Source organism: Vigna umbellata, chromosome 1 (genome assembly GCF_029865625.1).
Source record: "Vigna umbellata cultivar VRB3 chromosome 1, Vumbellata_1.0, whole genome shotgun sequence".
Taxonomy (NCBI): domain Eukaryota; kingdom Viridiplantae; phylum Streptophyta; class Magnoliopsida; order Fabales; family Fabaceae; genus Vigna; species Vigna umbellata.
Genome location: NC_142165.1, coordinates 64,039,160 through 64,062,466, shown reverse-complemented (window position 1 = coordinate 64,062,466; position 23,307 = coordinate 64,039,160). Strand labels below are relative to the sequence as shown.

Here is a 23,307-nt window from a genome sequence, read left to right as displayed (position 1 = left end):
AGTTTGTTTCATTTTTTTTATTAGAGTATTTAATAGAAAGACTCACTAGTACATATTCTTAATGAAGTGTTAGCAAAATATATATATATATATATATATATATATATATATATATATATATATATATATTTCTTGCCATACTTTTTATACATTAATACTTTTTTAAAAAAAAATTATTAAACATTAGAAAAATGGCAAGGGATTGGAGAAATTATGAATTTCAGACAATTTTAAGCAAGAAAAGTATGTTGTGCTAAAATTTTTACCAACATTTCTTCTTATGATTGTAGTGCCTCTGGATTTTACTGACTATTTTTCAAATACCTCTCGACTTTTCTTTAAACTGAAAAGAAAAAATAGAGTGATTTTTTAACAAGGTTTAATACCTATTTTGGTCCCTCAGTTTGTAGGGTATGTTCAAAGTTGTCCTCCCTTTTTTCAAAAGTTCACTAACGTCCTATATTTTGAAAAAATGGTTCAAGTTGATCCTTTTTGCTTACGACGTTAAAAATCTAACGGTGTAATGTCCACGTTAGCCAATAATAAATGATGTGTCAACTGATAAATCGATGTGGCAATCAAGTATAATTTTCTGAATCTAAGCACACTTATGTACATCCTTAATCCAGGGTAGATTCCATCTTTGCAGAACCTTGGGTGTCAACAGCAATTCCATCCAGTTCTCAATCACAAATCATAAATCCTCTTTTTCTTCTACAGTTCCATCCAGTTCTCAATCCTCTTCCTCTAGTTCCCCTCCCTCCACCGCACCAAATCCATCACCATCACTCTAGTGTTGAAATAAAAAGGCTTTCGAGAAGAGAACACGCAAGAGAGTAAAGGGTCGTTCTAGAACTCCTCAACGGGTTTTCCAAGGCCAGTCGGATTGAAGACGAGATTAGGTTAATCATTGTGTCTTCTCTAAAGATGTAGACTTTGAAGTTTAGAGAGGGGAAGATAGACCGAATGAGGCGGGTCAAGACCCGCGGGCTAGCCGGGTCAAACTCCGCTGCGACGAAGTGGAAGAACACGCTTTCCGAGCACGAGGAGTGGCGAAGAACGGAGTGTACAGTGGCGATGGAGCCGCGAAGGTAGCTGGAGTCGAGGGTCATGGCGATGTGGACCAGAGACGGGTCGCACGAGGGGATAGTAGTGTGGGCGGAGGAAACGGGGCAGCCTGCCCCATTTTGGTACCCTGGTGCCTCGACGTAGTGGAAGAACGAGTCGTCGCCTTAGGTGGTCGGAAAAAAGCGGATTCCGAGACAGAAGAACGGGGAAAAAAGGAGGTAGAGAATGAGAAAGGAAACGATGACTCTAAAGCGAAAGGGAAGCATTAGAGTAATGGGTCGCTGGCAAAACAAGTTCTTGATGGAAGAAAATGAAAGGGTGTTAAAGAAAAAACGGCATTGTTGGAATTTATTGGGATGTTCTTGAGTTCTGCGTTTTTCTTTCTTTCTTTCTACGTTGGTGCGTTTTAAAGAGTGTGTGATTTTCTCTGGAACCTTGATGGAGTGAAGTTTTGTACATCTTCCCAATCACTCACCAAAGAAGTGCATTACCGTGTTACAACTTGAACTACATTTTGTTATCAATAGATGAGAAGATCAACAGCAACAACCCATTCTCAACCCCATCCATGGCACCCACAAATCCGCATGCCTCCCCAAAGCCCTATCCCAATCACCCACCATCACAGTCCCCAAATTTTCCTCCCTTGACCTCCTCAACATATCCGAAAAATCTGAGTCATCTGAAACAAAAAACAGGCAATCAATTCCTCTTCTCATGGAATGAACCATCTGCCTCTTTAGGGCCCAATCTTCCGCCTGCGGTTTGTCCTCCGTCGTCTTAACAAACACCCCCGCCTACCGCAGCTCCACCGCTAGCCCGTACCCAACTTCGGAACCAGCAACATCCTTGCCACCTCGTTATACTTATGATTCAAAAACAGCTGATAGTGCCACGTCAGTAATGAGTGCACAAGTCATCAACTTTTTTCAGCTGGGCAGCTCTGCCATTAGCTTTTTTAACGTCGTAACCAAAAAGGACTAACTTGCACAGTTTTTGCGAAATATAGGATGTTATTGAACTTTTGAAAAAATGAAGGACAACTTTGAACAGACCCTATAAATCGAGGGACCAAAATAGGTATTAAACCTTTTAACAACATTGTATAGCAATATAAGCAAACAATTTATAGAAATACACTTGTCACATTCGTTTTGTAATAAAAAAACACTTTTTTTTATTTTCATTATGTCATTTAAAATGTAATTATCTATTTAAGTTCACAAACCTTATAGAAAAGAAAAACACATAATACTAAAAGTTTGGAGGAATGAAATAAATGTTACGAAATCAGTAATTAAATATTTTGCAACATATTTACTAATAAGGTGAAAGTTTTTCATGTAAACTGAAAAAGATGTTAATAGGAAACACACTCATAATATATATAGAGAGAAAAGGAAGAAATTGATTGAATTCATTAAGCATATAAAACAAAAGAGATATAATATCCTACCAAAACAAGTTACTTATCTAACAAAACCATAAAGTCCTATTTTATTGCCAATTCCAGATCCATAGATATAAAAGTTAATGTATTCCGAACACTGTCATATGATCAACTTGGTAGACATAGAATATCAGTGTTCACGCTTATCCCTACATATATTACTTGTTCCAAAATGTACTGAGAGGGGTGTCCATTTACATCATCATGAATCACTAATCATTGTGTTATGTCACATAAGAAACACATTGTTTCCTAATCCTGATAAATATTACATGATAGTTGTGAAACACACATAAAAGGAAGAATTGAATTGTTTAGTATTTTTTATATACCATGACGACCATGGAAAAAGTTGAGAGTAGAATTAGACGAGTTGGCACTAGACACCGACTATAAATACACATAACAGACTCTATGTGTACAGGTACAAAAGTATACGAAGTGGTGTTTTGAAAGGGTAGACGAGTGTATAGTTTAAGCTAGTTTGGCAAAGTGTTTAATAGTTTAATTATATGTGTTAAGTTAGAAGATGGTGTTAGACAAAAGGTATAATTACACTAGGTAGACACTAGTTACGCATAATAGACAAAAGGTTCTTTTTTTTATTTTTTATTTTCTTCTTCACTTCTTGTTTGTATGTGATGTATTATTTTATACGAGTCTAATTTGGGAAGTAGATGTTATTTAGTAAGATTGTGATGACATGTAAATGTATGTTTGTGTGATGGTGACTCAGTGAAAGGTGGACACATTGTCAATCTCTAGTGGTGAATGTCCTTGTTCACTTTACTCCTAAGACTCTTAGGAAGCAGTGGGGAGTGGTCTTCACCCATAAGATTCTTGAGGAGTAGGGAAAGTGGAGCAGTTATTGGTAAGTGATGAGCCATTATTTTACCACATTTCTTACCTTTCTATACCTATCCTAATTGTTGATTAGTGCTTAATTGTCTATTAATAGTGCATTTGTAGCAACTAGGCTTCATTTGATCAATAATTCGGATTTTAATTAATTTGGATTTATCTGGTCTAATTTTTGTTCGTTAATTATTTTCAGGATTAGTTGTGAAGCACTTTTGGACTTGGATATTATTTCTTTGGCTGAAGAGAGGAGTGTCATGTCAACTACCTATTTCCACATCAACTGGCCAACATGATTAGTTTTTTTTTTTCGTGTATTTATGGGCTAGATTGGTCCCATGCCTAGGGAAAAATTAAGGTTTTACGGGTCTGTGACACATTTTGGAGAGCCTCCATTTAAAGTTTTCACATTTTTGTAGCCTCTTGTTCTCCATTTCATTTTTCACATTTTTTGTTGATGGAAACCCATCTAGAGAGTTGCAACATGGTCCATGACCAAGAGAATGGAAGAGAAAGAAGGACTTCAAAGAACTCTATTCTTGTGGAGAATAGTTTATTAATTTGTCTTTTGTTAATGTCAAATTAAGCCTAGTTTTAAGTGTTTAGAGCACTTCTTTTGGGAGTTTTATTTATCTTCATTTTTTGTTTTTAAGTCATTTTCATTTTTTAGAGTTAAATTCTAAGGTTTGTAGGAAACATGTTAAAAAGAGAGTTTTATTAACTTGTCTTTTGTTAATAGTCAAATTAAGCCTAGTTTTAGGTGTTTAGAGCACTTCTCTTAGGAGTTTTATTGTCTTTATTTTCTATTTTTAAGTCTTTTTCATTTTCTAGAGTTAAATTCTAAGTTTTGTAGAAACATGTTAAAAAGAGAGTTTTATATAGTAACTTTTGGTTTAGTAAGTTTTGAGTTGTTAAATCTAATGCAAGTGGAACCTAACTCTAATTTGATTTATGCTTGAGGCACACGAGCAACGGAAAGGAAGAATTTTCAACCACTTGATCAAGCACAGCATAAAGTGAAGGAAGATACTCAAAATACTCAAGGTCGAGGTTTTAGAGGACGTGACAAAGGTGATTTTGAGGATGACAAAGTGAAGAGAAAACTGGTTAGCAAAATTGGCGTGGCTAAGGATAAGGAAAAGACTGAGGAGGTCGGTCAAGAGTGAAGCGTTTTAAGTGTGGCAAGCATGACTACTACACAGACGAGTGCAAACCTAGAAAATTTTAAAATTGTGGTAAGGTCAGACACATTGCAAAGTATTGCCAGGTTGAGACAAATGTCCTTACTGAAGATGCGGAGGAAGAGATATGAATTTTGTTGATGGCAAAGAGCTCAGACAACAACCAATTGAAGAGCCTAGATGTTTCTATGTGGAGACCAAGTAGCCCGGTTGAACTTGAGAACAACTCGGTTAGCTTGGTGGTGCCTTTGCACAGCTCGAAGCAATATGAAGGAAGCTCGGGGGAGTCAAGCCCGACCAAATTGTTGGGATCCTTGGATAACCTACAAAGCTTGGTAGAAAATGTAGAAGTGGAGAGCTCAAATAGTCCAAGAAGGGACGTGCAGAGCTTGACAAAGTTGGTGGATATTGTGAGTAACTCGACAAAGTGCAAGGAAAGCACAACCATGATGATGTAAAACTCGGAAAAAATGTTTGACATCATGATGATGAGGATGGAGGTCGTGGAGAAGAAACTCAAAAAAAGATGAGGAGATATAATGTCTAGGAAAGCTAAATTTGATGCTTCAAGAAAGAGTGAAGAATTTAAGCATGGAGGACCACCATCATAGTGCAGTAGCCATTGAAAAATCAAATTTTGGAAACAATAATGTTGAAGTTACAATAGACCGTGGTGGAAACAAAGTTATTGGGAAGATGGTCAGAGTAAAAAAAAATAATAATAATCGGTAAATGTTAAAGACAAGTCGGTCAAGGTCAAAAAGAGGATGACCACAATAAAAATAAAGTCGGCAAAGGTAATTGGGAAATTGGTCAAAGCAAATGCAAAGTTAGCCATGAAGAAAATAAAGAATCCAAATCTAGTTGAGAGAAACAAGCCTGATGCAAAATGTGCACATAGAAAATGGGAGTGCAAGAATAAAGGATGAAAAGATTTAAGTTTATGGAGCAGTTTTGTTAGAATAAACTTAAATCTAGGGGTTTATTAGTAATTTTGTTTGAGTTTTGTTTATTAATCAAGGTCTAATAATATTTAGTTTGAGTTTGATAAAGATAAAATAAGGATGGATAGTTTTGATTTTTCATTTATACAAGTACAATATTATTTTATTTGGTTGATATAAAATAAAAATAAATTAAGTAATTGTTTTTATTTTGAGTTAGTTGATATTTTATTTTTAGTTTTTATTTTTTATTTGATCCTTGCAACTATTTAACAAGATTTAATAAAAAAAAAAGAGAAAATGAATTGAAGAATCCTATTATAATATTTAGTTGTTTTTATTTCCGGTCAATTGATATTTTATTTTTACTTTTTATTCTTTATATTTGGTGTTTTTTAACCATGGTGTTTGAGTTTTGGTTTCGGAGAAGATCAGCATAGTGTGTGACGGAGGTGGGGGTGTGCAGTTCTTGTGCTTAGCCCTGCTCTACGTTGTAAACCTTTCATAGGTTTTTGATGTTTGGTCTCCGTGAAACGCATTTCATGGGAACATCTTGAAGTTTTGTGATCCCTTGCGGGTGCCTCCAAGATAAGGGGCACAACTCCCTCCTTTCTACTCGAGTTGTAAAATGATTGGATATTCTTTGTCTAATTGTAGAAGGAATGGTGAAAAAGGCCTAACTCTGGTTCTCCATCTAACATTAAACTCATAATCTCCTTTATACCTGCTGTGGAAGTTTCAGAATCAATCCCAGTTGTGAACATTTCTAATGCTGATACTAATATGAATGTTGTTTTAAGTGGTGGATGCAACTCTGAAAGCTGCGATCGATAATATAGTCGATGCAGCTTTGGCTGGTTTTTCACCGGAGACGAGTCATAAAAATGTGGAGAATTTTAAACTTGCTCCCGAGGCTTTGACTGATCATACCGAGAAAATTCCAGTGATGGAATAATTGTCTTCGGGAAATACTGTGGCCATTTCTTCTGCAAATGTGAATGAAGCTAATTCTAGAGAAAGGGAGGAAATCGTTGACGGCCTTCAGAAAAATATGCAAGAAACTAGTTTCCATACTATGCTTAATTCTGGGAATGAAGATTTACATGAACACTCTGTATCTGTGGAAGAGGTAAAACGGCTTTCTAGCTGGGCTGATATGGCTGAGGAAGTTGAGGTATCTTCTAGTAATCATGTTGTAAAAGCATTATCTAAATGGGGGAAATTCACTAAAGCTTGTTCATCTAAAAGGAGATTATGAGTTTAATGTTAGATAAACTTTAGAATTAAGGGATACCATTGTAATTTTGTTAGTTTTAATTATGTTGTGCGTTTCATGATTTTGTTTTCTTATTATGTTATTATTCAAATAGTGCGTCAGATCTATCTTTTCGTTTTTATTCAATTTTAAACTTTATTTAGTTAGGTTTTATGATGTAAACTGTTATTCTTTTAATGCTTAATACCATTGTTATTAATTTTTGTTCGAAACGGTCCTATTTTTTTTTAAATGTTCAATGTAATCCTAAATATCGTAATTTATGTTTAATTTAGTTCTTTTGGCTAACGACATTTAAATCGTTAACGGTACATCACCGATTAGTGAATTACATGGCAGTTGCACTACAAAAAAGAAGGACATTACCGAAGGCCACAATCCCTCGGAAAGCGCCAGAAGCCGTCGGTAATGACCTTTTACCGACGGCTTATCGACGGCCAAATAACCGTCGATAAATCCCTTGTCGCTAACATTTACCGACGGTCTTTGCCCCTCGGTAATTACCGAGGGGCAAAAGCCTTCGATAATTACCGAGGGGCAAAAGCCTTTGGTAATTACCAAAGGGCTGAAAAAAAAGTTTAAACTCAATCTAGAACCATGGATCCAGCAACAAACTTACATTATAATTGTTACTTACTAACAACCATGTCTACACTCCATTCATACAAATGATGGCCCATACCCATTTTTCAATAACTTTAATTAGAAGAGAATATCGAAGGCAAACCTCTGAGGCCATCCAGAATGTTATTCCCTTGCATGATTTAACATCATTCAATTTGATTGCTTGAAAAACAATAAAAATAACACAATATTAGAAAATGGAAAGATAAACAACAGAAGATTGTTCAGAAATGAAAGCTCGACAGGAACAAAACAAAGTCATGAACCGAGAGCCACCTTCGTCAATCCAAAATCTGAAAGCTTAACAGATCCATTCGCATCCACCAATGTATTCGCACATTTAATATCCCTATAATCAATGGAATAATTAGGTAATATATACAAAGATTGTTCATGACATTACATTAATGAAACAAAAATACAGAAAACAAAGTTATAGAAAATATGAACATACTGCACAACCCCAGAAAAGAAAACACTGATAGTTAAATTTCCAATACCAAACCCACATGTGACATGTACACATTCAACCTCTTGATCTTAACCTTGTGCAATATCGATTTCTGATATAATATATAAACATCCATTTAGGGGGATAGAAACTGTCATGTATATATTCTAAGGGATATATCTCTGGTAGAGATTTTTGGAAGAGTATATCTCTGGTAGAGATTTCTAAGGGATCCTTTAGTTACAAGCTCAATAAATATATATATATATATATATATATATATATATATATATATATATATATATATGTGGGTTAAATATGTTTTTGATCCCTTAACTTTCCGTGAAAATTGGAATTAGTCCCTCTTCAAAACTTTGGACTAATTTAGTCCCCAAACTTTAAAAATGTATGAATTTAGTCCTTTTAACCAAATTTTGTTAACTTTATTTGATGTTTCAAACGCATTTCTCAGTTAACATTGAAGCAAAAATGTATCAAACGGTATAAACAACTCAATTGCTATCATGAAACGCACCTGAAACATCAAATAAATCTAACAAAATTTAGTTAAAAGGACTAAATTCATACATTTCTAAAGTTTGGGGACTAAACCAGGCAAAAATTTTGAAGAGGGATTAATTCCAATTTTCACTAAAAGTTAAAGGACCAAAAACATATTTAATCCTATATATATATATATATTTGACACGTCCAGCAATAAAAAAACATAGTTTAAATTACAAATACAGATTTCACTAGGCATCATATAGAATGAAATATAATTAATCAACTCTCAAAAATATATTGTACAGATAAGTAAATTGAGAAAGAAATCTAGAAGAAAAATATTGACATGAGGTTAATAAACTGATAAAGTTAATCAACTCTCAAAAATATATTGTACGACATTGCAAAAGATAGCACTATATTTGGGTAAGAGAACCTTTTTCATTTCAGCAAAGGATTTTCATTAATGGAAAATGATTGAGATCATTTTATTCAACAAAATGTTTTATGTTTTCATTTTCTTTCCTATTGTCAAAATTTGTACAGGAAACAATGTAAACAGATAACAATTAAATGTTGCTTCCACTTTCATATGCCAACTTTTGGAAAGAATAAACAAAATGAAAACAAGGTGTTACTTTGTAATTAAAAGTGAAAGCACTAAACAAAAATAAGAAACATTTTTCACAAACCAAAGCAATAGAGAGAAGAGAGAAATCTCATCTCACCTGTTCCAGTTGATATACACTTTGCCTTCCCTGATTCCCCTGATCAAGTAGTGAAACTTGTTTTACAGCAAAAAAGAATCCATCTCTGCAGTGGAAATCAAAACATATAAACAAATTAACAAAAGGAATGCACAGGTAGTTAGCACTTAAGTAACTTCTAAAAGACACCATAATGGGATCAAATATCAAATCTTGTGAACTTCAATTAATTTAGAGTTTTGAAATAGGGGCTTTGCAGGGAAACCAACCCATATAATGAAGCAATTTGAACACAAGATATACAAAAGTAGATGATAACTTAACTAAGTGGCCTAATAAACTTAGTTTGACCATTCTATGACAAAAAAAAATACTCATATAATGCTTATGAGTATTTCCCAATCCGGAAGAGCAACAGAACAAATATATTTTAGCATCAAAGAGTTATGATAGTTTAGGAAAGCCCCAACAAGGGCTCCATATTAAAGGAAAACTTAAACCATAAAAGCAACAAATATAAAATAATATAATCTAGAATATTTGGCAAAGAAAAAAGTTAAATCAATACTAATTATGGTTTCCATTGCTTAAAAATCAACAACCCAAGGAGTAATGACACGGGCCAACACATGCAAAAAAGGAATGCACTAATCATAGTATTTTTCAATAGATTGTTAACCAAAAGTACAAGACAATTTAAAAGTTCTGTTATATATGTTCAGATATCATCTTGATTCTATTTGCATGTTTCCTTATTTCCTTAATTTATTTAGTTTCCTTAGATAGCTTGGTCATAATTCCTGAATATTATGTGTAGAAATAACTCACCAAAACACAAAAAATCATCTTTCCTTTCATCTCAATAGATCCAATCACTTCTTCACTGTAAAAAAATTATTGTTTTGAAAAGAAAGGAAATGATTGATTATATTATTTAAGGAGCAAGACATTTTCACAACAACCACGGCTATGCTTTAGTCCACAAACTGAAAACAATTATAGCGTACTGATAAGCACTCTCCAACAAAATTGACATTCACATACTGTCATATGCTTTTCCAACATATTCTCATATCCAAACTGATGAGTCAATATTTTCTTTACTTCACTTAGTTTATTGTACTGAAATTAATCAGGGAATTGTGCTTAAATATCTAGTATTTTCCCATTTTTCTTAATTGAGCTTAATTCTATAAAAAATTCTTATTTTAGTTAATTTGAATTATCTGAGACTAATTATTTACATTATTGAGTGCAAGAAAATTATTGGATAATATTTTGGAACTGAAAGAGAAATTTCTCATCAATTACATGTTAGACTAAAATGAGAAACAAAACAAGTTACACGACCCATGGATAATTCATTTTGTCAAGCATCCAACAAAGCACATGTTTTAGAATCAAATGGGAGCCGCCACCTAGGATTGAAGAATTCTTTTTGGAGTGTGTAAACCGTGAAGCTTGATGGAATAAGGGTGTCAGGGAGAAGCACATTTGATTCATGCTAATTTATTTTGTTTGTGGCCCACTTGTTGGCTCATTTTACGTGGAAGCAAAACCAATACACACGGCACCTATGAAAGAGGAATCTTCTTTCTTTCTAGATGGCACTAATGGAGGGGACCACATTAAAGGAAAAGAAGCTCACGGACCCAAGCAGCTCACGTTTTCAGGAGAAAGATGGAAGGGTGTCACGGCAATACGAAGGGATGCATTCACTTTAGCTTGGAGAGGATGTGAAGATTGTGACCTCCGTGCTCTTCCACTCCATAGAAGCTTTTGGATTTTGATCTCCATTTGAGGAAGCTCACGGCCAGCTGGAAGTGCCGGAACACTTCAACCAAGGAAGCACGGATTCAATTTTGTTGCTTTGGTGTTCCACGTGCAGCAGCTGGTCTAGCAAGAAGAGAAGCAGTGTGCACGGTGATGAAAGGCAGCAACAACAAGCGGCCAAGTCCAGCAGCTTAACATACAGAAAGCAGCATCAGCATCCAGCACGTCTAGCTGAGTTGGAAGAAGAAGCACACATGCTGGAAAGAAAAGAAGCACACATGCTGGAAAGAAAAGAAGCACACGGTGGCTGCTGTAAGTAGAGAAGAAAGCATGATGCCATGACTTGGAGGAGAGGGTTTCTCGGCCTAGAGCTAGAACAGCCACCAAGAGGGAGAATGATGAACCGTTGAGAAGCATCCAGCAGTGTGAAGAGGGGCCAGACGTTAGAAGGGAGAATAGTTGATTCTTGGAAGAAAAAGGAGGCTCACGGCCTGCTTGGTTTCAAATAAGAATTGAACGAAGCGACGTTGGTTTTCGGCTACGAAAGATTGGAAATTAATTGAAGCAGGCTTCAATGAGAGAAAGAGGTGCACGCTCACGGGCTGAAGACCAAAAGCAGCTGCTACGTCCACATGCTGCCACGTCCACACAGCCCATCAACACATGTCCAGCAGCCTTGTGTCCAGCCGAGAAGCGTTCCAGCAGCTTGGGAGAAAAACCTGGTCCAGCAAGTGAAGGGGTTACGAAAAGAAGCTCACAGCCCAACATGTTTCTTCATTTTCCAGCAGCAAGCCCAGCAGAGAGAAGACTTCACGCTTCCAAGAGCTGATCCACGGTCCAATAATTGAAAGAAGAGAGTCCAACATTCCACACTGGTAGCATCCAGCAGCTGGTCCAGCAAGGCATGGAGGTGCTTGGAGTAAAGAGCTCTCAGCTATCTTCACGCGACAGCAGCAGCAGAAATCAACACACGGCCCACACCTTCTACCACGTTCCAGCAGCATCCATCATTTCAAACATTACACGGTCCAGCTAGCACTTCACGGGCTGAAGGGAATTGAGGATTTGAGGAGGTGCATCCAGCAAGCACCAGGCCCAAGGCAGCAGCGTGCAAGGAGACGCGTCCAGCAAGCTTGGGGGCCATCACGCGTGGAGGGCTTCAGGAGGGTCTTCAGGAGGGTCTTTTGGATTTAAGCTCCAGCCGCCACAGTAGAAGGGGGTGAGCAATCACGGCTTGGGAGAGGTCCTCTCTTCCAGTAGCTCCCATTTTTCATTCGAGTAGAGCTCTAGTAGTGCAGATTCCAGAAAAATGTAATGTAGTGTAGTGTAGGAGTGTAGTGAAGCAGTGGAGGTGCCGTGAGATGTGTTGTGTTTCCAGAACGCCTAAAGTTTGGTGCCTACAAACGTTGCCTTCAACGGCGACAGTCCGACCAACACCAACACCAACCTAGAGATTCATAACCTTCCATTATCATCCAATACAATACTTATGCACACCCTTCATATCATATTTATAGTAATAAGGAGCATATCCTACAAGATCATACATCTATTATAGATTCATTTCTCTCAATACAAATAAGGCAACCTTTCATGAACACAACCACTCTCAGTGGGAACACAATGAAGCAAGATGTGTGTGTGGGAGGAACAATCACGGAAATGCCTCTTTTTCCTCCTCCAACGGCACTTCAGCGACACTCCGGTGACAATGGGTGGGTGGGAGGAAACGCAGGTTTCGCGTACGAACGGCGACACTCTGGCGGCACTGGGTGGCTGGGTGGAGGGAAGACGAGGTTTTGCCTACGCACGGTGGCACTACGGCGACACTCTGGCAGCAATGGGTGGCTGGATGAAGGGAAGACGAGACCGTCTAGGTTTCGCGTATGAACGACGACACTGCGACGACACGTACTCCAGCGGCAGTGATGGCTGGGTGGAGGGAAGACGAGTTTTTCTCCTTAGTTTTCGCGCTTAGAGGTTCTCTCAAATGTTCTGCAGATTACAACTCTCAAAATGAGAAAATGAACCCAAAATTTGAAACCTGTCCCAATTCTCATTGACACGTCATTCTTATATTAAAAACTCATTTTCCATGTACATCACTTACATTTTGACATGTGTTACGTGTCAAAATGTTGTCAAATGTTATTGATAAAGTATCATTTTTCATTTTTAATATTTAAAATCTCTTTCACATCAATCCATCAAAGCGCAACATTTGACTGTGTCAAAATGTTGTCAGGTTATTTTTGAATTTTAAAATCTCTTTCACATGGATCGATTGTGTCAAAATGTTGTCATTGATGTTAAATTATCATTATCCAAAATTAATTATAGGAAGAAAAACTCATCCTTGACATCATTAAAAAAAAAATGGAAGTACAACGAGAAGGTTTGTAGGTGCAAAGAGAGGTCCTGAAACAAATAGATTCCTTCCTCTTGCAGGCAATTAGTTCCGATGTTTTCCTCCTCCACCTTCATAGTAGATGTCGAACTACAAAAATAACCCTATCTTTTATCTCTTCCACTACAACCTCGCTCTTTTTCTTCAATGATGAACAACCCCACCCCATATTTCTATCGCCAAAGCTATATTTTCTGAATTGAAGAATCGATGCCGATGATTCAGAGAGTTGCGGCGGTTCTGGCAAACCAATCGAGGGACGTTCGGATCCACCGGAAAGGTTCGAGTCTGACCTTTATTATCGCCCTTCTTCACTGTTTCCTTTCATCCCTTCACTGAAATCCAATTCAATGATTTTTTTTTAATTGTTATTATATTATATTAAAAAAACAGAAAAGTATTGGGGTGTGGTAATTTAGGTGACACCTAATAATCGGATTAAGTGTTCCCAAAATATCTTGGAATACAAAATCCAGAATTATACATTCTATTTGAATGTTTTCAGATTTAGGAATATTTTCTCCAATACTTAATTTAGACCTTTTAAAAATACATTTTGAATTGTGTTTCAATAGTTATTTCCGGATTCAAAATTGTCTTTCAGAACACACAATCCAACATTAATGATATTTTTACTTTCGTTTTGAATTGTAGTTTCTGAAAAGTATTATTAAATCCAAAATACTTTCTAAAACAATAATCTGAAATATAAATAAAAAATTGTATATTAGATTGTGCATATCAAAATACAAAATGTATTTCAAATTATATTATCCAAAATATATATATTATGTATTACGGAGTGTGCAGTAAAAAATGTATGAAATTCAGATAAAACAGTTCCCGATTGTGAGTTGAGTTGTCTCCATGATAATCCACAACTTAAATGAAATTATCCAAAAACAGACTCCCCAAGGAGACGTGCTACCACCCACCACCACTAAGAAATTACAATAACACTGAAACACTCATTCCCTATAACTATTACCACAGCAATCACCACCACCTACAACAACAACAACAACCAGCAACCAATAACAACACTTCATACACTCCCACCTCATATAACTATTACCACAGGGGTATTCTAACAATAATAGGGTGCAGGAAGAAATTTCCCCTCCAGCAATAGCTTCGGTATAAAATCTTTACCCCGTATCCAGACTCAAAGCATCTGTTCATTGACTGCTGGCGAATACGAACTCATCTCCCAAAATACAAATCATCAAATACAGTCACAACGGACAATTCAGTCAAATATAGCAAAAGGGATTTCAGTGATCAATATTTAAGTTTATGATTTAGTTTAAGGGAAAGTTCGAAAAACGTAACCACCAATGTATTTTAACAATTCAGTAAGTAAATAATAAATCTAGTGATACATTGTACTTTTGCTCAAATTGAACTAATAAATCTAAAGATACATTTTGTCCTTAGTTATCTTTTAAGTAATTAAATTATTCCTGTACTTTTTATAATTTTTATTATACAAATTACTTATGCTTCAAGAAAAAAACAGGCATATAACATTGTATATAGGGTGTATAAATGTGCTTCAAGAAAAACGCAAGCACAGTGAATAACCCTAGTGGCCACAGACAGCTCTTCATAGCGAAAAGTTATTGTCAACGAATTATTTCATCTCGATTCAGTGTTCTATATCACCTTTCAAGACGAGTGTTCTGTAATCTTTAAATACTAATAAGCATTTCGGACACCTGTTAAACAATTACATTTTTAACTTAAAAGAAAGATTTTACACAGCATAGTATAGAATTATATTAATATTCTGTCACAACGTTAATAATAGACATAAGTCCTTTTATTTTACAGAAGACGATTACTTATTTTTTGACATTCTTAAGCTGCCTTACTTAAAAATATAATCAAATGATGGTACATAGAACACAAAAACAAAGTGTATAAATTTTTAGGATTACAGTTTTACTTTACTTTTTAATTTCATAATACTAAAGTACCAAATGAACCCGAATCCATTATGCAAATAACAAACCGTCTTCAAAACCATTGTCCATTAGTCATAAAAAAAATTTCACCAAAAAACATTTCGATTCTCAAATAAAAAACCATACTAACATTAATAGAATGATAAATTTACTTTTAATAAATGCTAACTAGCCTCTAGACACGAAATAAAAAAATTAAAAGCAAAATGGTTATGCAATATAACCGTTCTATAATTTGCTAATGCGCGTTCATGATTTTAGAAACGAAAAAAGATGTTACAACTTAACCGACGTTCTCAAGACAAGTTAGAAAGACGTTTTGAATTTATTATCATTCAGCGTTGAAGATTTTCGATAGAAAAAAGATTTTACTTAACCGATTTATAGAGGTGTCACCAACAATTAAATAATTAGGAGATCATTTGATCAAACAAAAAATAAGGAGTTTGAAATACAAAAACTACCACAAGCATAAAAGTTTTGACAAACCATAACACTAGGAATAAGCAATTACACTTTAAAATACATTAGAAAAAAGTAGAGGTTTCACCTAGTATAGTTTAGGTTCCCAGTGAACTAACGTAGATCCGTTAAAATATCAACAAAATACATCATGAGACGTTGCATTTTTTCGCCGTTTTTTCCATCCATCCAACCCCCGCCGTCTAGGTACTTAGCAGTCCTAACTTCCACACTTGCCTGTGAACCATGTTATTTTGTATTCCCCGTTTCCTGCTCATTTTTTCTCTAACTATAACAAAGCAAAGACTATTCAAGCAATTTTTATTTTTCTCTACCTGTCAAATTCAAGGTCTGCGCTAAGATTTAGTTCAATGTCATCGATATGTGTACTATTGTAGAGAAGTACCTAAGTTTATGTGTATCCACGAAATCCAGGGCTTTTCCCCACCTTTACTCCCATTCCAACCAAGGATCCACGAAAACTGTTAATTCACAAATCCATTTTCCAATCCTTCGACATAATCCAAATCTTATTTAAAAAAAGATCTACACAATATATAAAATGATTTGTGGGCATGGCAACATATGAAATACAAACCCATCCACACTAAACACAAACCTAATATTTCATACCAAAACCTGCCTTCAACCAATTAAAATAGAACAAAATACAGCTTATGCTTACAGCATTAGCTATCCAATGATGAAATCCAATAAATTGTGTTGAATGGGAAGTGGATGCTTTACATCTCTTAGCAACCCAATCTCCCAGCTGTACCAATTAATAGAATTATCAAATGTACTATAAGCATTGAAAATGCATCAATTCATGCAGATTTAATGAAACCACAGTAGAAGGTTCTCGTCTTAAATTGAAATTTTTAAAAAGAAAAACACTGACAATGTTAATGAAAAATAAATAAAACAAGGGAATGTAAACAAGTGGGGAATTGTTGTTGAATAGGATAAAGTAAACTTGACAACCCTTTCAAGTGGGGTATTGAATATTAAGAAATCTCAGACAACAGTTAGCCATCAGATTAAATTTCCGCTAGAAAAATTGATTTCATGTTGACTACCCTCTAATGGGTACTGGAATATTGGAATATTAAGAAAACTCAGATAACAGATAGCCATTAGATCAAATTTCCGCTGGCAAAATTCATTTCAAACTGCCACAATGTAATGCAGTGCATGAGTATAGGAATAGAAGTACTTAAAGGAAGATCATTAGACACAATCTTATATTTAAATTATCTAGGACCACTGCAAGATAAATTCTCCATTTCTCCACAAAACACGCCTGAGTAATTGCTCCTAAATATAATTCAATCAAAACATTTCACCACATTCAGGAAGTCAGTGAATAATTCAATGTTATAATCTACAATATATCGCATTCTAGTAGAAGGATGGGTGAGGGGGACCATATTATTGATACTAAGAATCAAGAAATTACTACAGCACAGTAACATGACATTGAGGAAGTCAGTGAATAATTCAATGTTATAATCTACAATATATCGCATTCTAGTAGAAGAATGGGTGAGGGGGACCATATTATTGATACTAAGAATCAAGAAATTACTACAGCACAGTAAAAGTAAATAATTCAGATCTTAGAAATCTATAAACACAAAACGGAAAACACATTATAACAAACCAAGTTTTGCTTTGTACCTCTAGAGAGACTGAAGGAACAACTAATTGAAGTTCTATACTTTAAGATATACTGGTAACCTCCTCAACCTGCTTGCTTTGATACTTGATACTGCAGTGACATTTGCAGACAAATATCATAAAAAGTTCTTGTACTGATATGATAATAAGATAATTTTTTTGCTAACTTTCCATTTCTTGAATTGACGCATGCGAGCAAACACTAGAGGGATGAAAAGCTGAAATTAGTTGTTTATTTCCTTATCATGGGGGAGATGAAAAATAAACTGTTTGGAAAGGGGGGGGGGGGGGGGGGGGGGGGAATAGGCTTAAAATAAAGTAATAAGCATCCAGTAAAAAAACTTAGCTAATTTTATGGAACATCAATAATTGTTCATTGACAATTTGATCTTGCCTCAATACAATTGGGGTAAAAATGTCAATACAAGAATGCGCCTGTTCAGAACAAGAGCACAAAAACGTTTTCAAACACAGCTGTAAACATCAGAAAACTGTTAGGGGATGATTTCTAACCAGTAGGAATGACGGAAAAATCCAGACCTGTTTTTCACTTTTATTATGGCTTAGTGTTTACTAAGTTCAAATAGAAATACAGTAGCTCATAAACAAAGTTAATGCAAAAATATCCCATCATGGCCTACACGTCAAGCACAGGAACCCATGAAATTTTTGGTAACTCAATTCACTTAGATACAAGATTTGGAAACATTCACCTATCCCAGCAAATAAATTCTTCTATAATAAATCCATTACTTCGGACCCATAAAATTATAGAATGTTTCCTTCTAATAATTAGTTATTGTCCTCATATAAATAAGAGGTCACAACCACTTCAAATAAAAAAAATTATCATTGATTCTACTTAAAATTGTTGAATCCACAATAAAATAATTCATACTAGATCACTTCATCCACAAAAGTTAGATTTGGGAAAGTCCTTCATAATATATGCCATTGCTGATTTATATAATAAACACCAATAATTTGTTCAGGTAGCAATAAGATGAACATAAACAGAACTAAGTACTCTGAACCCTCCATCAACACCAACACACCCACTACCCAAAAAAACAACTAACAATAAAAATCAGTCAAAGAACTAGAATAGCTTCAAATTCTAGAGATACTGTCTCTCACACATAAAAACATATCCTCATTCCTTAATATCCAAGATATCAAAGGAATGCATTACCTTTTAATGCATAACGTCACCCAATTTCTTTGGAAAGATGCACAGAAGGTCCTCTTGCACTTCACACCAACCAACTCTTGCAAACACAATGTTAATATTAAAATAGAAAGAAAAGAGATAGCTCCTAGAAAATCCAGTGCTTTAATACTCAAAACCAGATAAAATTTGTTTACAAATATGCCAATGGAAATATGTTACAAAGTTTCAGCAGACACTGACAATTCCTAATTTTAGAAGCCAATAATGCCACACCTCGAGCAGCAAGCTATGTCCCAGATGCATTTCTATATAATGATCAAGCATCAAGAATGTTAACCTGAAATAAATCTGGTTGCCAGGGAGGTAAAAGAATACATCTTCGCTAAACCAAAATGTTCCTGTTAAAAAACAGCACGAGTGATCGTCTAACAAACATGCTTCCAACTTCCATTCAGTGCATACCCTCACCTCAAACACTAAAACATTCAGCAGTTTCAGAATGATTATTGAGACACAGCCTTAGCAAGCACCATTCTTAGCCAAAAATTCCACCAGTCCCCGATTCACCCTGCTGCAACTCCTTCCGGCGCTGCTCCTCTAAAGGATCTGGACTCTTGTATATTCTCCGCACACGCCTATTCATATGAAGAAATTGTGAAAACTTGTCAAAACTGAAAATTGTTGATAAGGACTCAATATTGTACACAACTTTTCTCCTCTGTCAAGAATATAAAACAGTTACGTAATGTTTTAGGTATAAAAGAACTGCTCCAGGATTTCCTATTAGGTTAAAATACCTGTCCTGAGCGTGTTGAGCAGGAAATGTAGGCATGAATTCTTTACTTTTGGGGAGAGGGACCTCACGAAACCACTCATGATTTAGAGCAGCTTCAGCAGTGATCCGCTGCATAAAATAGTGTCTTATCTTAATATTCACACAAATATTTATTACCAAATTAAATTATGTATCTCATGTAACCTTTACCTTTTCAGGGTCATATGTTAGAAGTTTGTTCAACAAATCAAATCCTGAATCAGAAAGAACAGGAGATCCAGTGAATGATGTCGCAGGAAATTTTTTCCGCAGGAGGTTGTACCTGAAAGGAACATTCCGACTGTTAATACAAAATAGAAAAGTTGTTCAACAGTCAAGTCACCAAGGGAGGCCAGATAGTCAGACCAGAACCACCCAAAGCTGGAAGCCTGGGAAAACAGTGGCAAAACATAAGCACAATGTAATCAAACAGTAATTTTCTTAATAAAGGAAATCGTAAGCACTTACTGGTGTTTGACAAAATTGACCTTGACCCCAGGTAATTTTGAGAAACCAGGCCATATTGCTTCATTAGGGGTGCCTAGAATCCGAAAAATCTACAAGAATAACATAAATCAAAATTGTAAAACAACCACAAAGTAGTTAAGTGCAAGAAACCATAGGTTACAAGGAAAGAGAACAATGATGCTAGAATATATCCGATGTAAGGAAAATAACATTATCATACCTTGTCAAGTTGGTCAAACTCCGTTCTCCCATTAAACAGTGGTTCCTTAGATAATAGCTCAGCCATTATACAGCCTAGAGACCACATGTCTATGGCTGTTGAATACTGTTTTGACCCCAGAAGGAGTTCAGGTGCCCTGAGAAACATATAGACAACAATTAGGTAATAACCTCATTTCTGCAAGAGAATGTAGTCAAACACATTGAGATAAAATAGTAAAATGAAGGCAAGTGCAACAAATCTGTGATGACAGACAATGCACCCATGTAACAGCATTACTGCTGCATAAAAAGGATGGATGAGAACGTAAATATTGACCTAAAGTAGCAACTATTAGGCAATGAGGCTACATCGTTGCATACTAAAAATAGCTTCAAACAGATACTAGTTTAATTAGAATTATTGAACATGACAGCATCGCTATACGGTTCCAAAATTCATGAGAAAAAAATAAACTATACCCAAGAATGTAAAATACCAAATAGCCTGTGATGTAAATACACACATACAGAGAAATAAAAGACATAATCAAATTGCACATATAAGCAGATTAGCATTTACCTGTACCAAAGAGTAACCACCAGGTGTGTATATGGCTTTAAAGGACTCCCATACTGACGGGCCAAGCCAAAATCACAAATTTTGAGCTCACCCCTATTATTTAAAAGCAGATTTGATGTCTTTAAATCCCTATGAAGCACCCAGTTGTCATGAAGATACTTCACACCTTCTAAAAGCTGGATCATCAAGCACTTCACTTCACTCTGGCTGAAAGGTTGCTTCATTGCTTCCATTAGTCCTTTAAGGTCATGCTCCATATATTCCATGACCATGAAAATACTATCAAGGCTACTTCCTACCACTACTTCTTTAACATCAACTATGGATGGGTGGTGAAAAGAAAGAAGAATATTTATTTCCCTAAGAGAAGTCAGTGGGAAGCCCTCCTTTTCCTTCTCCATCTTGACCTTCTTCAATGCTACAATTTCTCCGGTCTTTTTATCCCTAGCCCTATATACAACACCATATGTTCCTTCATCTATCTTGTTAAGTCTCTCAAACTCATCAACACTTCTACAACCCTGAAGCATGTTGACAGTTCTTTGGGGTGGAGAAGGAGGTTCTGGAGTCTCCCTACCATCGTCTTCATCTTCATATTCCGTTTCGGAGTGACTGACACTTGTTTCACTTTTCCCACCCTGAGGGTCAACCTCCATGAAGTCATCCTTCTCTGACTCCATACCAGGATGATCATCACTGCTGGAAGTTCTCCCACGGACACCTCTTTCTTCAGATTCAGATGATCTGGCTCTAGCTCCTTCAATACCTTCAATCTTGGATTCCACAGGGCTCAATAACTTGTTCCTTGGTCTGCCATCCAAGAACTCAGGAGACGCCTTCCTCCTTCGTTTGGGCATCTCCTCATCATTGAGGATCTCACCCTCATCACCAGGAGAGTTATCTCCAGCTGCCCATCTTGAAGACGATATATTGCGAGCTGGAACATAAACTTCACCTTCTAGATGATCAGTTTCCTGATCATTACCCCACCTCCCTTTCGGAGGTGATGAATGCAAACCAGAAGGAGAGGGCAAGGTAATCTTAGATGCTGCATTCAACTGGAGATCCTCGGTCTCCTTGTTCTTGACAGGATGTATTTGTACAACACCATTTGGAGCATTTGGTGACGGTGACTGATGGAATACCTTTGGCAATGGAGGCGGAGGAGGAAGTGCTGCTGTCACCACCGTAGAGGCAGAAACCCTAACTCTGGATGACTCACTGACATCTTTGTCATCCTGATCCCACACTATGGGCGAGAATTTTCTTTTCCTGTCCGGCACCGGTGGGGATCGGGTTCTTGTTTCTTCCAACATGGAAACCTCGGAGTCTTTCGCCCTAGATTCTGACTCAATTGCATCATCAGAACCACTCTCACTGGAAAGCTCACCAGGCTCTCTATCCATTGCTTTGATAGAGAAACCACATCGGCGAGGACCAAGGCCACTGCTGCCAGAGTCACTCCTACTCGAAGATGATCGGTACCCACCATTAACACCTTCCCTCTCCTTAATATCCCTCTGCCTCACCCTAACCCTGTCCCTGGACCCTCCCCTCACAACATCACCGCCACCATTCCTAACACGATCGTAATCCTCTTTCGAATTGGCAAGCCCGCGTCTAGAACCTTCGAGTTTCGATTCGCGCTCTCTGAAGTCGTTTTCGCGGTAACCGCCATGTCTCCCAGCCGCCATATATCTCTAGCTACCTAAATGCGTGAATCACAAGGGAAAACCCTAATCCCCCTTCGGAACGACTTTGTATTTTTTTTCTTTTTTTCTTTTTTGTTTTATAGAACCCTAAACCCAAAATACAACAAATACGTGGAATTTCAAAACTAAAGAAGAAATCGTGAAAGATCTGAAGGCGATTGGAGATCACGAGACAAGGCTAAATAGAAACACTATGAGTTGAAATAAAGTTAGAAGGAAAAAAGAGGATTAGAATTGAAACCCTAGAAATTTAGGAAGAGGCTTTGAAGATTGATAGGGAGATTGAAAAGGCTTACCGATGCGATGAAGGTGATGAAATTGGATATTAAAAGAGAAAGCGCAAGAGAGGCAACGCAATCGAATAAGCGATGCGACGCGATGCGGTGCGGCTGCGAAGAGAAGAGAAAAAAAGAGGGGAAGAGAGAACGACCCTTCTTGGTGAAAGAAAATTGGGCCCAAAAGGAATCTGGGTGACAAAAAAACTGGATATCATCGGATACTCGTTTTTTCCAAAATGTTTTAAAACAAAATGTTATAATACAATGTTTTAACATAATTATTTGATTAGATTTAGCGCACATCCTACTCCGTGCCCATCATACCAATTTTATAGAGCATTGCTATCATTTTTATTTGGTTTAATCCTTTTCGACATCCCTATTTATGTACGAATGTTGGGTCCTCGTTTTTTAAAGTGTATCAAAATAGTTCTTAATTTTGAAAATTGATATCAATTGAGTCCTTTCCGTTAACTTGACTGGACGGCGTTAAAAAAATTGATAAGTGGGATGCTGAGATGACGAACGAACGTTCGTCCACCAGCGAACGAACGCTCGTCCATCAGCGAACGAACGCTCGTCGACCACCGAACGAACGGTCGTCCAGTGTGGAACGAACAGTCGTCCAGTAGTAAGAGGTCGACAAGCGTTCGTTCTCTGGTGGACGAGCGTTCGTTCGCTGGTGGACGAGCGTTCGTTCGTCATCTCAGCATTCACTCATCAATTTT

General features: G+C 36.5%; 1 protein-coding gene and 1 pseudogene across 4 annotated transcripts; both read right to left on the bottom strand.

The window, feature by feature from the left end:
• Nucleotides 1-687: 687 nt before the first annotated feature.
• LOC148206025 (putative galacturonosyltransferase-like 9 pseudogene) lies at nt 688-1,334 on the bottom strand (annotated as a pseudogene).
• Nucleotides 1,335-18,669: 17,335 nt separating this feature from the next.
• LOC124838055 (Protein kinase superfamily protein) lies at nt 18,670-22,810 on the bottom strand. 4 transcript variants are annotated; one of them, XR_007028802.2, is made up of 7 exons: nt 20,590-22,808; nt 20,029-20,164; nt 19,809-19,897; nt 19,512-19,623; nt 19,324-19,430; nt 18,995-19,161; nt 18,670-18,924 (listed from the first exon to the last, which is right to left on the bottom strand). XR_007028802.2 is itself a non-coding variant. In XM_088104046.1 (7 exons), exons 2-7 carry the CDS (start codon nt 22,281-22,283, stop codon nt 19,062-19,064), a joined length of 2,238 nt encoding a protein of 745 aa, XP_087960172.1. In that variant the 5' UTR covers nt 22,284-22,492; nt 22,598-22,808; the 3' UTR covers nt 18,670-19,061. The 4 variants fall into 4 exon arrangements, 3 of the variants coding, with proteins under 3 accessions (XP_087960172.1, XP_087960171.1, XP_047169516.1); XM_088104046.1 differs by having other exon boundaries at nt 18,670-19,161; nt 20,590-22,492; nt 22,598-22,808; XM_088104045.1 differs by having other exon boundaries at nt 18,670-19,161.
• Between the last annotated feature and the right edge of the window lie 497 nt (nt 22,811-23,307).

Excerpts from the sequence above, each read along its gene's own strand:
- LOC124838055 (XM_088104045.1), bottom strand. The coding sequence starts at position 22,283 with ATGGCGGCTGGGAGACATGGCGGTTACCGCGAAAACGACTTCAGAGAG. Across the intron at positions 20,165-20,589 it reads GTGGTTACTCTTTGGTACAG|GGCACCTGAACTCCTTCTGG; the intron begins GTAAATGCTAAT and ends TATGTTTCTCAG. Across the intron at positions 19,624-19,808 it reads GTCAATTTTGTCAAACACCA|GTACAACCTCCTGCGGAAAA; the intron begins GTAAGTGCTTAC and ends TGTTCCTTTCAG.